The sequence below is a fragment of the Plasmodium gaboni genome, chromosome 2 (assembly GCF_001602025.1).
Source record: "Plasmodium gaboni strain SY75 chromosome 2, whole genome shotgun sequence".
NCBI classification, from domain to species: Eukaryota; Apicomplexa; class Aconoidasida; order Haemosporida; family Plasmodiidae; genus Plasmodium; species Plasmodium gaboni.
The window spans coordinates 588,064-601,031 of record NC_031482.1 but is presented as its reverse complement, the minus strand read 5'-3'; the positions used below and the strand labels follow the sequence as shown (position 1 = coordinate 601,031).

At 17.0% G+C, this 12,968-nt stretch overlaps 5 protein-coding genes across 5 annotated transcripts in view; 3 read left to right on the top strand and 2 right to left on the bottom strand.

Annotated features, from left to right (window-relative positions):
* Positions 1-355, top strand: part of PGSY75_0218300 (putative apicoplast RNA methyltransferase precursor) — a gene marked incomplete at both ends in the record, with an annotated part of 1,633 nt that extends 1,278 nt beyond the window's left edge. The window contains one exon of the mRNA XM_018783848.1: positions 96-355. Within this exon, the coding sequence (XP_018643837.1) occupies positions 96-355 (260 nt within the window).
* Positions 356-1,900: 1,545 nt separating this feature from the next.
* PGSY75_0218200 (hypothetical protein) lies at positions 1,901-4,210 on the top strand (the record flags this gene model as incomplete). Its single annotated transcript, XM_018783846.1, has 1 exon — positions 1,901-4,210. One exon carries the CDS (start codon positions 1,901-1,903, stop codon positions 4,208-4,210), a length of 2,310 nt encoding a protein of 769 aa, XP_018643836.1.
* A 1,223-nt stretch (positions 4,211-5,433) lies between these two features.
* On the bottom strand, positions 5,434-6,623 carry PGSY75_0218100 (putative membrane protein; the record flags this gene model as incomplete). The annotated part of the gene is made up of 3 exons (XM_018783845.1): positions 5,434-5,546; positions 5,652-5,716; positions 5,806-6,623. 3 exons carry the CDS (start codon positions 6,621-6,623, stop codon positions 5,434-5,436), a joined length of 996 nt encoding a protein of 331 aa, XP_018643835.1.
* Positions 6,624-7,701: 1,078 nt separating this feature from the next.
* PGSY75_0218000 (putative replication factor C subunit 2) lies at positions 7,702-8,694 on the bottom strand (the record flags this gene model as incomplete). Its single annotated transcript, XM_018783844.1, has 1 exon — positions 7,702-8,694. The coding sequence occupies one exon, from the start codon at positions 8,692-8,694 to the stop codon at positions 7,702-7,704; it is 993 nt and encodes a 330-aa protein (XP_018643834.1).
* A 2,167-nt stretch (positions 8,695-10,861) lies between these two features.
* PGSY75_0217900 (hypothetical protein) lies at positions 10,862-12,511 on the top strand (the record flags this gene model as incomplete). The annotated part of the gene is made up of 1 exon (XM_018783843.1): positions 10,862-12,511. One exon carries the CDS (start codon positions 10,862-10,864, stop codon positions 12,509-12,511), a length of 1,650 nt encoding a protein of 549 aa, XP_018643833.1.
* Positions 12,512-12,968: the final 457 nt, after the last annotated feature.

Below are 12,968 nucleotides of genomic sequence, written 5' to 3'. Positions count from 1 at the left end.
CAAATATATATATATATATATGTGTGTGTGTAATATTAAAATACCTTCATGTATATATAATTTTTATTTATCTTTTCATGTATTCATTTTATTAGGCTGTCATACAAACAATAATTCATGTCATAAATACGTAGACCTAAACAATGTTAAAATAAAAGAAAACGAAAAAATATTGATAATATTAGGAAATGAAAGTAAAGGATTAAAAGATGATATCTTAAAAAATTCAGATTATTGTGTATATATAAATAATTTATGTTATAATCAAAATAATCAATTTCATATAGACAGTCTTAATGTTAACAATGTATGTTCTATTATGTTATATCATTTCTATTCATATATGATGAAATAATATATAACATACATAAAAATTTTATATATATTATATATATTTTAATTTATTTTTAATTCAAATATTTTTTTTATTCCTACTTTTTTAAAAAATCTATTTGTTAACATGAATAATATAATAAATATATATTCTATTTTTTCATTTTCACATTATATATATATATATATATATATGTATATATATTCATTTGAACAACTTATTTAAAAATATTTATAAATATAAATTATTCAGCAACAATATTTTTCATGTACATATATTTTATAATATACATGTTCCTTTTTTTTTTTTTATTAAAAAAAAAAATAAATTAAATAATAGGCACATATGTATAATCATATATGTATATTTATATATATGCACCTCCATATAAATAAAATATAAAAAATAAAAAATAAAAAATAAAAAAAGGATCACCATCATTATAATATAATATAATATACATGTATTTATATTTCATATAATATATATATATATATATATATATATATATATATATTTTTTTTTTTTTTATACTGTTTAATAAACTATGAACTTAAAATAAATATATATTTTTTTTTATATATTTTATATTTTTCATTTTTAAAAATACGAATGATATTATTAAAAATTCATTTAACAGTTTTATAATAATTATACAATAATTTAAAATTTTTCCTTTTTTTTTTTTTTTTTTTTTTTTTTGCCTTATATATTAATATATATATATATATATATTTTTTTTTTTTTTCCTTTTAATTTTATAAAAATATAAATTCAACGATTTTCTTGTGTTATCCCCCTATTTTTTTTTTGAATTTTAAAAAGAATAATAATAAGAAATATAACATATAATATATAAATTATATATATAATTACGTAAAAAAAAAAAAAAAAATATTAAAAATTATAATAAATAAATAGTATTCTCCTTATCCATTCACATTATATATATAAAGAGAATTTTATATTTTTATAATGTGATAATATATGCATATGTGTATATAATATGATACACATAAGTACACATCTATTTGAATAATAAATATATAATTATATTATACATATATATATATATATACATATATATATATTTTATTTAAATGCAAACATGAACATATATATTTTATATACACATATTTATTTGCATATATTTACATATAATAAAACATTTTCATTTGTTGTATCTTTATGATTTTATTATATTTTTTTTTCCGACCTTATTTTTATAAAAGAGATATTATATAAGCATACTTAGAATGAAAAGAAATATATGATTTAAAACGTGAAAAAAAAAGAAAAAAATATATAAATAAATAAATAAATATATAAGAATAATAACATTACACATTGTGTTGTTCAGGTATATAATTTTGTATATATATTTCATGAGTGTAAAATGACAAATAATTAAATTTTTTTTTTTTTTTTTTTTTTAAATTTATTTGATTTTCTTCACTTCATATCAACTATTTGTATCACATACATATATATATATATAGAAGTGGTTTAATAATAATATATGAAAAAACATAAAAAATTTTATCATAATACCATTTAAAATACATAATGAACTTAGAAAGTGAACCAAATATTTTATTAAAAGAAAAGAACGAAGAAAAGGTTATTATAAATAAATGTGACGATTCCAATAAAATAAACGAAAAAGAAAAAATTTCTGCTGTTGAAAGAGGGGTTACTAATGCATCGGCACATATAAGTAATGACAATATAAATAAAAATCAAGACAAAAACAAAAAAAAAAAAAAAAAAAATAAAAATAAAAATAAAAATAAAAATAAAAATGTAAATATAAATAATACACATATAAATATAAATACTACTAATGATAAAAATTTTGGACAGGGGATGAACGAATCAGAGGTCATTCAGAGTGACAATATTATGAATATAAAAAATGATAAAAAATATATTTTGGACTCCAGTTATAAAGAAGAAGGAAATGAGAACAACAGGAACGACACAAATAATAATAATAATAATAATGATAATATTAATAGTAGTTGTAGTAATAATTATCAGATAAAAAAAAAAATTACCCTACTGAAAAGAAATGATATTAAAGATGAAAATTATAACAATGCAAAAATAACCACTCTAAATAACAAAAATAATTTAAAGAATAACAACAATAATAATAATAATAACAAAAATTACAACCACAATAATAATAATAATAATAATAATAATTTCTGTTGTGAAAAAACATTAGAACAAAGAGAAGAGGAATATAATAAAATCAGGGCTAGGATTTTTTCAAATTTCAATAAAAAACCAAAAAATATTCAGAAAGTAGAACAAACTAATTTAAACCATACATATTTAAATAATAATATAATTAATAATATAAATAATGGAGATAACCAATATGCATATATTAATAACCTTTACAATATATATTATAATAATCCATATAATAATATATATAGACAAAATAATATTCCTATGTCTAATATAAATAATCAAGCATCTAATATTGAAAAAATAAATAACCCATATTATTTTAATCCTAATCATATAGCTTATACAAATTATATATACACCACACAAAATAAAATGAACAATATAAAGACAAGTCAAATATGTCATTATGATATAAATAATAATAATATTAACAATAATAATAATATTAACAATAATAATAATATTATTATTAATAATAATCTTTCATTATGTAATACTCAGATGGATAGCTATAATAAAACAAAAAATAATTTTAATAAAGGCACAAATAATTTTAACAACTCAAAAAATAATATCATTCATAACATAAATGATACAAATAAAAATATATATGATGCAAACGGTAATCTTATTATTAATAATAATAATAATATGTCTTATATACAATTAAAAATGAACAACAATATAAATTTTAATATACACATGAAATCACCAATTAATCAACAACATAATAATATTTTTAATATAAATGAGGATCCAAACTTTTTTAATGAACCTACAAATAAAATGAAAAAAAAAAATAAAGAAAAAAAAAACATACATTTTAATAATAATAATAATAATAATAATAATTGTTTATGTAATGATATTAATCAAAATGATCATAATAATTGTATTATAAATAACAACGAAAATTTCAATCATATCAATAATGTCAAAAATACAGAACAAAATTTACAAACTAAACACAATAAAATGTCTCAAGTTTCGAAGCAGTCAAACAGTAAAAATAATAAAAATAATATTCAATTAAAAAAACAAATTAATATTAATACAAATAATAATTTAGATAATAAAAACAGTTCACATATAACAAAAAATGTTATTCTTGATGAAAATAAAGTATCGTCAACTCATGCAAATAATTCAAATGAAGTAATGACAAAGGAAAAAAAAAAGAAAAACAACAATAAAAAAAAAAAAAATAATAATCTCAATAATATTAATAATAATAATATCAATAATATTAATAATATCAATCATATCAATAGTATGAATAATATCAATCATATAAATAGTATGAATAATATCAATAATATCAATAATGCAATGTACTTTCAAAATATAAATATTCAAAAGGATGATTCAAATATAGCTCCTTTATATAAGAACAAAAAAAATATGGATTTCAATAATTATCAACTTAATCATATACAAAACAATATGATACAAAATAATATAATGACAAATAATGTTATGCTAAATAATAATTTACAAACACATCATCTTAATTATAATTTAATTAACTATTCATATGAACCTCTTTATGAAGAAAACATAATGAACGACCTAGATTATTGTAGAGATATATCTCTATATGAAAAAAGATATGATAGGGGTGATAATTTACAACAAAATCATAAGCGTTATGATATTGACTTCCCCTCCTTATAAATAAAATAATATTAAAATTATAAACACCTATCATTATATTGAATAAAATCAAAAATGTTATATAAATATATATATATATATATATATATATATATATTTATTTATAAGTATACAATCCAATTGATATTTTTTGTTTATTTTATATAGAATACACATTTCAAATATTTTTTAAGATATGATATATATATTTCAATACACACTGCGAAATATTATATATCTTAATTTATTAACTCTATAATTTTTATTTTAATAATGTTCATTTATAATATACATACATATATATATATATAATATTATTTTTTATTTTTTTTTGTGTATGAACAGACAAATTAATTAAAAAAAAAATAATAATAAATAAATAAATAAATACAAATCAATAAAATAAAATAAAATAATTATTTATTTTTTTTAACTGTTAAAAGAACTACATCTCTGCATAAAAGAAGGTATATATTTATATATCTACCATATATAATTGTTCGTGTCTAAATATTAATTTAGAAAGATAATTATAAATATATATATATATATATATATGATACATTCATTTTAAATATATATTAAAAATATATATGTATCTACAGTATGTAATTCAAAAATTTTAGCTACTGTAGAATTATTCTTAAAGTTTAATAAAATCAAGATATTAAATTTAGAATATTATTCTTAATTCATTTTTTTTATTTATTATTTATTTTTTTTTTTTCTTTTTAATATAAAAGAAAAACCTTATATATTCATAATTTTACAAGGTTATTACAAAATTAATAATTTTTTTTTAATTTTTTTTTAAGTCTCTACAAACAATAGTATGGGTTTAAATAAAAATTTTGTTTGGCATGAAATGAAAAATATAAAAAAAATACGAAAAATATAATTGAAATTAAGAAAAGTATTGAAAATTGAAAATAAATAACTGCAAAAAAAAAAAAAAAAAAAATATACATATATATATATATATATATATATAATTAAATATTACATGTACACATGAATTGTTCAGGTATTTTTTATTATTTTATCTTTTTTTTTTTTTTTTTTTTTTTTTTTTTTTTTTTTAATGGTTCTCAAAAAAATATAAAAAAAAAAAAAAAGAAAAAAGAAAAAAAAAAAAAAAAAAAAAAAAAAAAAAAAAAAAAAAAAAAAAAAAAAAAAAAAAAAAAAAAAAAATAAAAATAAAATAAAAAAATAAATATACAAAAAAAATTTTTAAGTATTTTTTATTATTTTATCATTTTTTTTTTTTTTTTTTTTTTTTTTTTTGTATTACATGGAGCCCAAAAAAAGCTAACAAGTTTTTTGGTTGATAAAGCAAGAAGTGACCATATAAAAAAAACTACAAAAAAGAGGGAAAAATCAGTATAATATATATATATATGTATGTATGTATGTATTATGTTCATATATGATTATCATTTATATTTTTCTTAAGTGTAATTACCAAAAAAAGAATATAAACAAAAAAATTTATTGGTAGGTGCTGCGTCATATTCAACAAACGAGTCACTAAAAAAAAAAAAAATATATATAATAAAATTATACATATATATATATATATATATATATATATATTTATTTATTTATTTATATATAACTTTAAAAGGTAGGTTGAGAAAAATAAATTGAGTGTTCCCATGAATGGATAATTTAATCCATGATATATTGCATTAATCACAAAATATATAATTGAATATAACATATTAAAAATGATAAATTTGTCTTTTCCATTCAAGGTAATATACAACAAACATAATAAAAATTGAGGTAGGTCTTCAAAGAATTTATTTATAACTATATATGTTCTTTGTATACGATCATAAAAATATAATACTGAAATGTTTTTTGGGTGCATTGTTTTTATTTCATTAAAGACTTTAAATAAAGAAAATAAGTTATGATGTTTTTCTGGTATTAAATTCATAATATAATATTTACGGAAATAAAAAGTAAAAAAAGAAGTAACATATAAAAATAAAAGCCATAAAAATAAAAGTTTATATATATTATGATTTAACATATTAGAAGTTTCAGATATTTTCATTTCATAAAAAACTTTTATAAGAAATAAAAAATCATTAAAAAAATCTACACATCGATTTATACTAAAAAGTGTCAATTTCATTTGTTCTTTTCTCATTTCATTCTTTTTTGTTATCATTTCATATATATATTTAAAGATACCCATATTAGTATCTTCATATTCACTACTATCTAAATTATCTGTATTTATTTTTTTGTACATATAATCTTTTGCAATATCACTTGTCTTTTCATAACTGTTTAACATATCATCTTCTGAATCTTCATCATCAATAGAATATATTGACAACGTTTCATCATATTCATTTGGTATTTTATAAATATCATATTCTTTATTCAATACATTTGATTTCATCTCAATATAATTGTCCATTATTACAAAATTATTTATTATATTTTATTTTTTTTATTTTCTTAAACCAAACAAATATTAATTTTACACTGTAATGCATACATGTGTATTAAATATATTATTTTTATTTTGGCTGTATTTTTTTTTTTTTTTTTTTTTTTTCCCCTTCAATTTACATATTTGCAAATATAAACAAAAAAAACAAAAAAAAAAATATAACAAAAAAAAAATTATGTGGAAAATTAAAAAAAAAAAAAATTATAAAACCATATTACAACTAAAAAAAATATTACATATAAATAAATATTATATATATAAATATTTATTTTTTTTTTTTTTTTTTTTTTTCTCCTTTATTTGACTTCTTACACATATTTTTCGTTCATGTAATTCTCCATAATGTCACAACTGGAAAAATTACAATTATATATAAATATAAATCGTAATAAATATGAGTGGAAAATAATATACGTATATATTTTTTTATCAAAATATTATACACATATATATTTTCTCATCTGTTTATAATAATTTTTAATCTTATCCTCCAATGTTAAGAAATAGTACACTTATTATATTTCACGTTTTCTTTATATCATAAAATAAGAAGAAAGAAAAAAATAAGACGAATTTTTATTCTTTTCTTTTAAATTTTTAAAAGGGAACAAGTTTTTCATTAGAATAAAATTTTTTTTTTTTTTTTTTTTTTTTTTCGTAGTTTTGTAAATTGGTCTCTTGTAATATAATGAATTAAAAATACATAACATAAAAAATGTAAAATAATATAATAAAATAACGAATGAATAATATATACATAATTTATATATATGTTTTAATACATAATATGTTCATATAATATATATATATATATATATATATTTATAAGGTTTCACATAAAAAAAAAAAAAAATAATAAAATAAATAAGAATTAAATTATAAATATACATATTCATTTGTTTAAAGAACAAAATGGAATATGAAATTAAGACATTAGAATAAAGTTCACATGTTCAAAAAAATAAGTTAAAATAAAGTATAAATAAATATATATATATATATATATTTTTTTTTTTTATTTTATTTATTTTATTTTTTTTCCTTATACGCTATTTAATAACGAATGTACCGATGAAGCAAAACTTAAAAGTTGTATGTATTGTGTAGCACCACAATGTAAACGATAATCATGTCTTGAAAGTTCTAATAATATTTGATATTTTAAAGAATCTTCATATTCTGTATTCATAATAAAATAATTATTAAATGATTTAAAAATATAAGCTACATCAAAACCATCTTCAATAATATCTTGTACAGTTTTTTCCACATGCTTTAAATCTTTCATTTTACAAGCATCAATAATTTTATATACAATATCATCTGATGGTAATCCAGATACATCTAAAACTGAATTTAATGTAATTTTTGCATTAATACATGAACATAATTGTAATATAGAAACTGCTCTTCTTAAATCACCTTCCGTTGTTTCAATAATTTTTTCTAAAGCATCGTCTACTATATCAATATTTTCATTTTGACATATATAAAGTAATTTTTCTTTTTTAATATTAATAGGTATGGATTGAAACCTATAACATGAACATCTACTAAATATTGGATCAGATATTTTATGTATATAATTACATATAAGTATAAATCTTGTTACATTAGAATATATTTCTATTATTCTTCTTAAAGCTGATTGTGCGTCCTCTGTCATCATATCAGCTTCATCCAATACAACCAATTTCCATGAAGGTAATACTTCTTTTGTTTCGCTATGGATTTTATTTTTACTAATGCTTATTCTTGTATATGCTTTAATTTTTTCTCTTACCACATTTATACCTCTGTCATCAGAAGCGTTCAATTCTAATACCCTCTCACTTATATTTTCCTTTCCAAACAATTCGTGAGCCAAAGCATTTATTGCTGATGTTTTACCTGTACCAGGAGGACCATGAAATATTAAATGAGGCATATTCTTTGTCCTCACAACTTCCTTTAACATCATTACAGCATTATTTTGATGAACGATATCATCCAACCTTTTTGGTCGATACTTTTCAACCCACGGAATATTTTCCATCTTAAAAAATAAAATGTCAAAAAAAATATATGTGTATATATTATTTTATATGACTAGCCAAAAGAAAAAAAAAAAAAAAAATTTATACAGGTTTTGAAATAAAATTATGTACAATTGGCTAGTAGGCAGGAAATTATTTCAAAAAAAAAAAAAACAAACAAATAATTAAATATAAATATATATATGTATATGTATATCTTTGGGCTTCTTATTTTTTCTAGTTAACCCTATATATATATATATATATATTTATTTATTTATTTACTTATAGATTAAATACTATAAACCTATTTTTATCAATACTGTGTATCCTTCTTATATCTTTTTTATATTTGAATATACTTAAATTTATATTAAAATAATAAAAATTCCCCTCACACCCAAAAAAAAAAAAAAAAAAATAAAATAAAATAATAAATGGAATTATATTATAAAGAAAAAACAGCAAAAATTTTTTTTTTTTTTCTTTTTTATTATTTATTTTTCCATTACATATACCAAAATTTTCAGTATGTATCCTTCCTTTTTTTTTTTTTTTTTATTTCTTAAAATATAATATATACAAAGTATGAGTTAAGGGTATGCTAAACGAGAATTAAATTTATGTACACTAAAAATATATTATATTAATATATGTACATAATATATATTATAACATATATTTATATATATATATTATATTTTTTTTTTTTTTTTTTTTTGGAATTATTAATTAGAAACTCAAAAAAAATATATTAAATATAAGCTATGTTATAAATTTTTATATATAATATTATCGTGATATACAGATGAGCACTTTTTTATTAACTCCAAAAGACGCAAAAAAGATTTTATTATGCATCCAAATTATTTAATATATATTATTTATATATTTAATATTTAAAATCTATTACTAATTTTAAGAAAAATACAAAATAAAAATACTTACACTTATGAGTGTTAAAATAAAATATAATTAATTAAAATATTTGTTCTTGTTAAGAAGGGAAAAAAAATAAAATATTATTTACAAATCATGGAAAAAAAGTATTATTAAAAAAATAATTTTATAAAAATTAACAATTATGTAAAAAAAAAAAAAAAAATTGTATGCTTGTTTCATTTTACGTATAATATATTTTTTTTTTCATATAATAATAAATATATATATCAATATTTTTATAAGATATTTTGTTTAACCTTTATATAACTAACATTAACAAGAAATAAGAATTCTATTTTTCATGGTTCTCAAATTTTTTATAATTTTTTATTATTATATAATATATATATATATATATTATTTTGATTTTTTTCTTTTTTTATAATTCCTTGCCCATTTTATTTTCATGTTAAGCATATTTTTTGAGAATGTATTTTTGAATATTTTCATTTACTTTTACAAAATATTTTTTCTACATATCATAATATATATATATAATATATATATATATATATATATAAAATATATTCTAAAATAATTGCAGGTAGCAAAAAAGAGAATAAAAAAATTATAAAAATTGTAGGAATAAAAAGTAACATAAATATATTTAATAATAAACATATATAATAATAATATATATTATATATATATAATAATATATATGTATATTTTTCTTTTGTTCTCGTCTTCATTAAATCTACGCTTGCATGTACATAAATATATGGAAAGAAAAATTGGTTGTTATCGTTTTAATAATTTTTAATTTATATTAATTTAAAAAAAAAAAAAAAGAAAAAAATATATTTTAAGATTATATAGAGGAATAAAGTTACATAAATATTTAATTATATTTATATAATATTATATATATAAAATACATATTTTTTTTTTTTTTTATCGTCTTTATTAAAATAATAAAACTTTTGAATATACATACAAATATATAGAAAGAAAAATTGTTTGTTGTCGCAATAATTTTTAGATTAACATTAATATAAAAAAAAAATATAAGATTTTAATAGAGGAATAAAATTACATAAATATTTAAACATATATAATAATATTATATAAATATATTTATTTATTTTTTTTTTTTTTTTTTTTTTTTTTGCATCTTCATTAAATATACTTATATGAAAACAAATTCGTTGTTGAAATAATATTTAATTTATATATTAATTTAAAAAAAAAAAAAAAAAATCCAGATCTGTACATATCTATCTATATATATGTATAGAACTTATAATGCTAAAATATATAAACCAAAGTAAAGTTTTGTTATTAAGAAAAATGAGTACTGTAAATAAAAATATGTCTAAAATAAATCAATTGAATAAGGATATTTTTATAGGTTTAAAGGAAAAAACTTCCATATTAAAAAAAGAAAAATTATATCTAGAACCAGTTGAAGAGAAATTACATTTAACTAATTTAGAAACGTGTTGCCCTCTAACACATTTTATCTTAGCATATAAAATCAAAATTGATACCAGTGGTGTTCAGCTTAAGGTTGCTAATAATTCTGGAGGAACAAAAAGGAAAAATGAAGAAAAGAATGATGAAAAGAATGAAGCGAATGTGAATGATCAAAAGAATGAAGCGAATGTAAATGATGAAAAGAATGAAGCGAATGTAAATGATCAAAAGAATGAAGCGAATGTAAATGATAAAAAGAATGAAGCGAATGATCAAAAGAATGAAACGAATGTGAATGATCAAAAGAATGAAACGAATGTAAATGATGAAAATAATAAAGTCGATTTTTATGATTCATTTGTTCAATTGAATATCCCTGTATTGAAAAATTTTGAAAAGGATTATTTTTTCAAACATATTATTGAACTTATTGATTCACTTGCAGCAGATGTAGTATATAGACATAGTATAGGTGTTTATAAAAGAAATGAAAAATTTAATTTCGTGACTGTATTATTTAATAATTTAAAAACATATGAAAAGAAACTATTACATCATGATTTTTCCTTTGGTCTTTGTGATACATATCCATTAACAATAAACTGTTATATTGTCAACTCAGGAACAACATCATATATATTAAAGGTTGATTTCTTTCAACAAAATAATTTAGTGTTTGATATATATACTACATTTGTTAATGTGAATTGTTTAACGTTTAAACCTCAACAAGTAGTACCTGTTTTGAACTCGTTGAAAGATGAAAAATATGAAAAAATCAAAACATTATGTTCTCATATAAAAGATGTACAGAGTTTATTTAATTATAAAGATGTTAAGAGTAAAACATTACATCAAAATGATTATGATATTTTATCAAATTATTTTAAAGAATATGAAACACAAAAGTTAGGATATATTAAAAATATAAATGAATATACTAATTTATATGATAATGAAGAAAATGAAATTGCACAAAATAGTAATCAAAATATATTAACAATATTTGATTCAATATTAAATTCAAATGATTTCTCTTTTTATGCTGGAAAAGAACAATATGCATGTAAAGATACATATGTGCAATCACATAATTTTATATCATCAGAATTTAAAAATATACATAATTTTACTTTTGGTGGCCACCTAGCTTATTTATCTTTTTGTCATGCAATGGTAGTAATAAAAAAATTTGTAACAAAACCAATACTAAAGGAAATTAATTCTATACAATATATTTTACCTGTCCCTGTCAATACCGAAGTATTATATAAAGGAAAGGTTGTATATTCTGATCAGAATAAAATACAAGTTAATGTAGCTACTTATTGTTTTGATTATAAAAAAAAAAATTATTATTTAACGACAATCTGTGATATGTCATTTGAAAATAATTCAGACATATCATTTGTTCCTAAATCACAAGAAGAATTCAAATTGTATATGTTAGGTTATTTACGTTCACAAATTTTATCATAAAGGTAAGGACATCATACAAATATATATATATATATATATATATATATATATATATATATGTATATATTTATTTATATGTGTGTATAATTTTTTGTAAGACTATACTTTTATTACCTTGGATTGTATCCACATTTGTATAAATCTTTTTATCTCTTCAAATATTTTTGTTATCCCTAAAATGTTACAAATTGTATATCCTATAAGAACTTTTTAGATAAGTAAAAATATTATATAGTTGTGTTATGTGGTTGATAATTCGTATATACAGGAGGAAGAAAAAAAAAAAAAAAAAAAAAAAAAAAAAAAAAAAAAATAAATATAAAAATAAAAATATAAAAAAAAAGAAAAATAATTAAAAATTTTTTTTTTTTTTATTAATTTTTTTTTTTTTTTTTTTTTTTTTTTTTTTAATTATTTTTTATTTTATATTTTTTTTTTTTTTTTTTTTTTTTTTTTT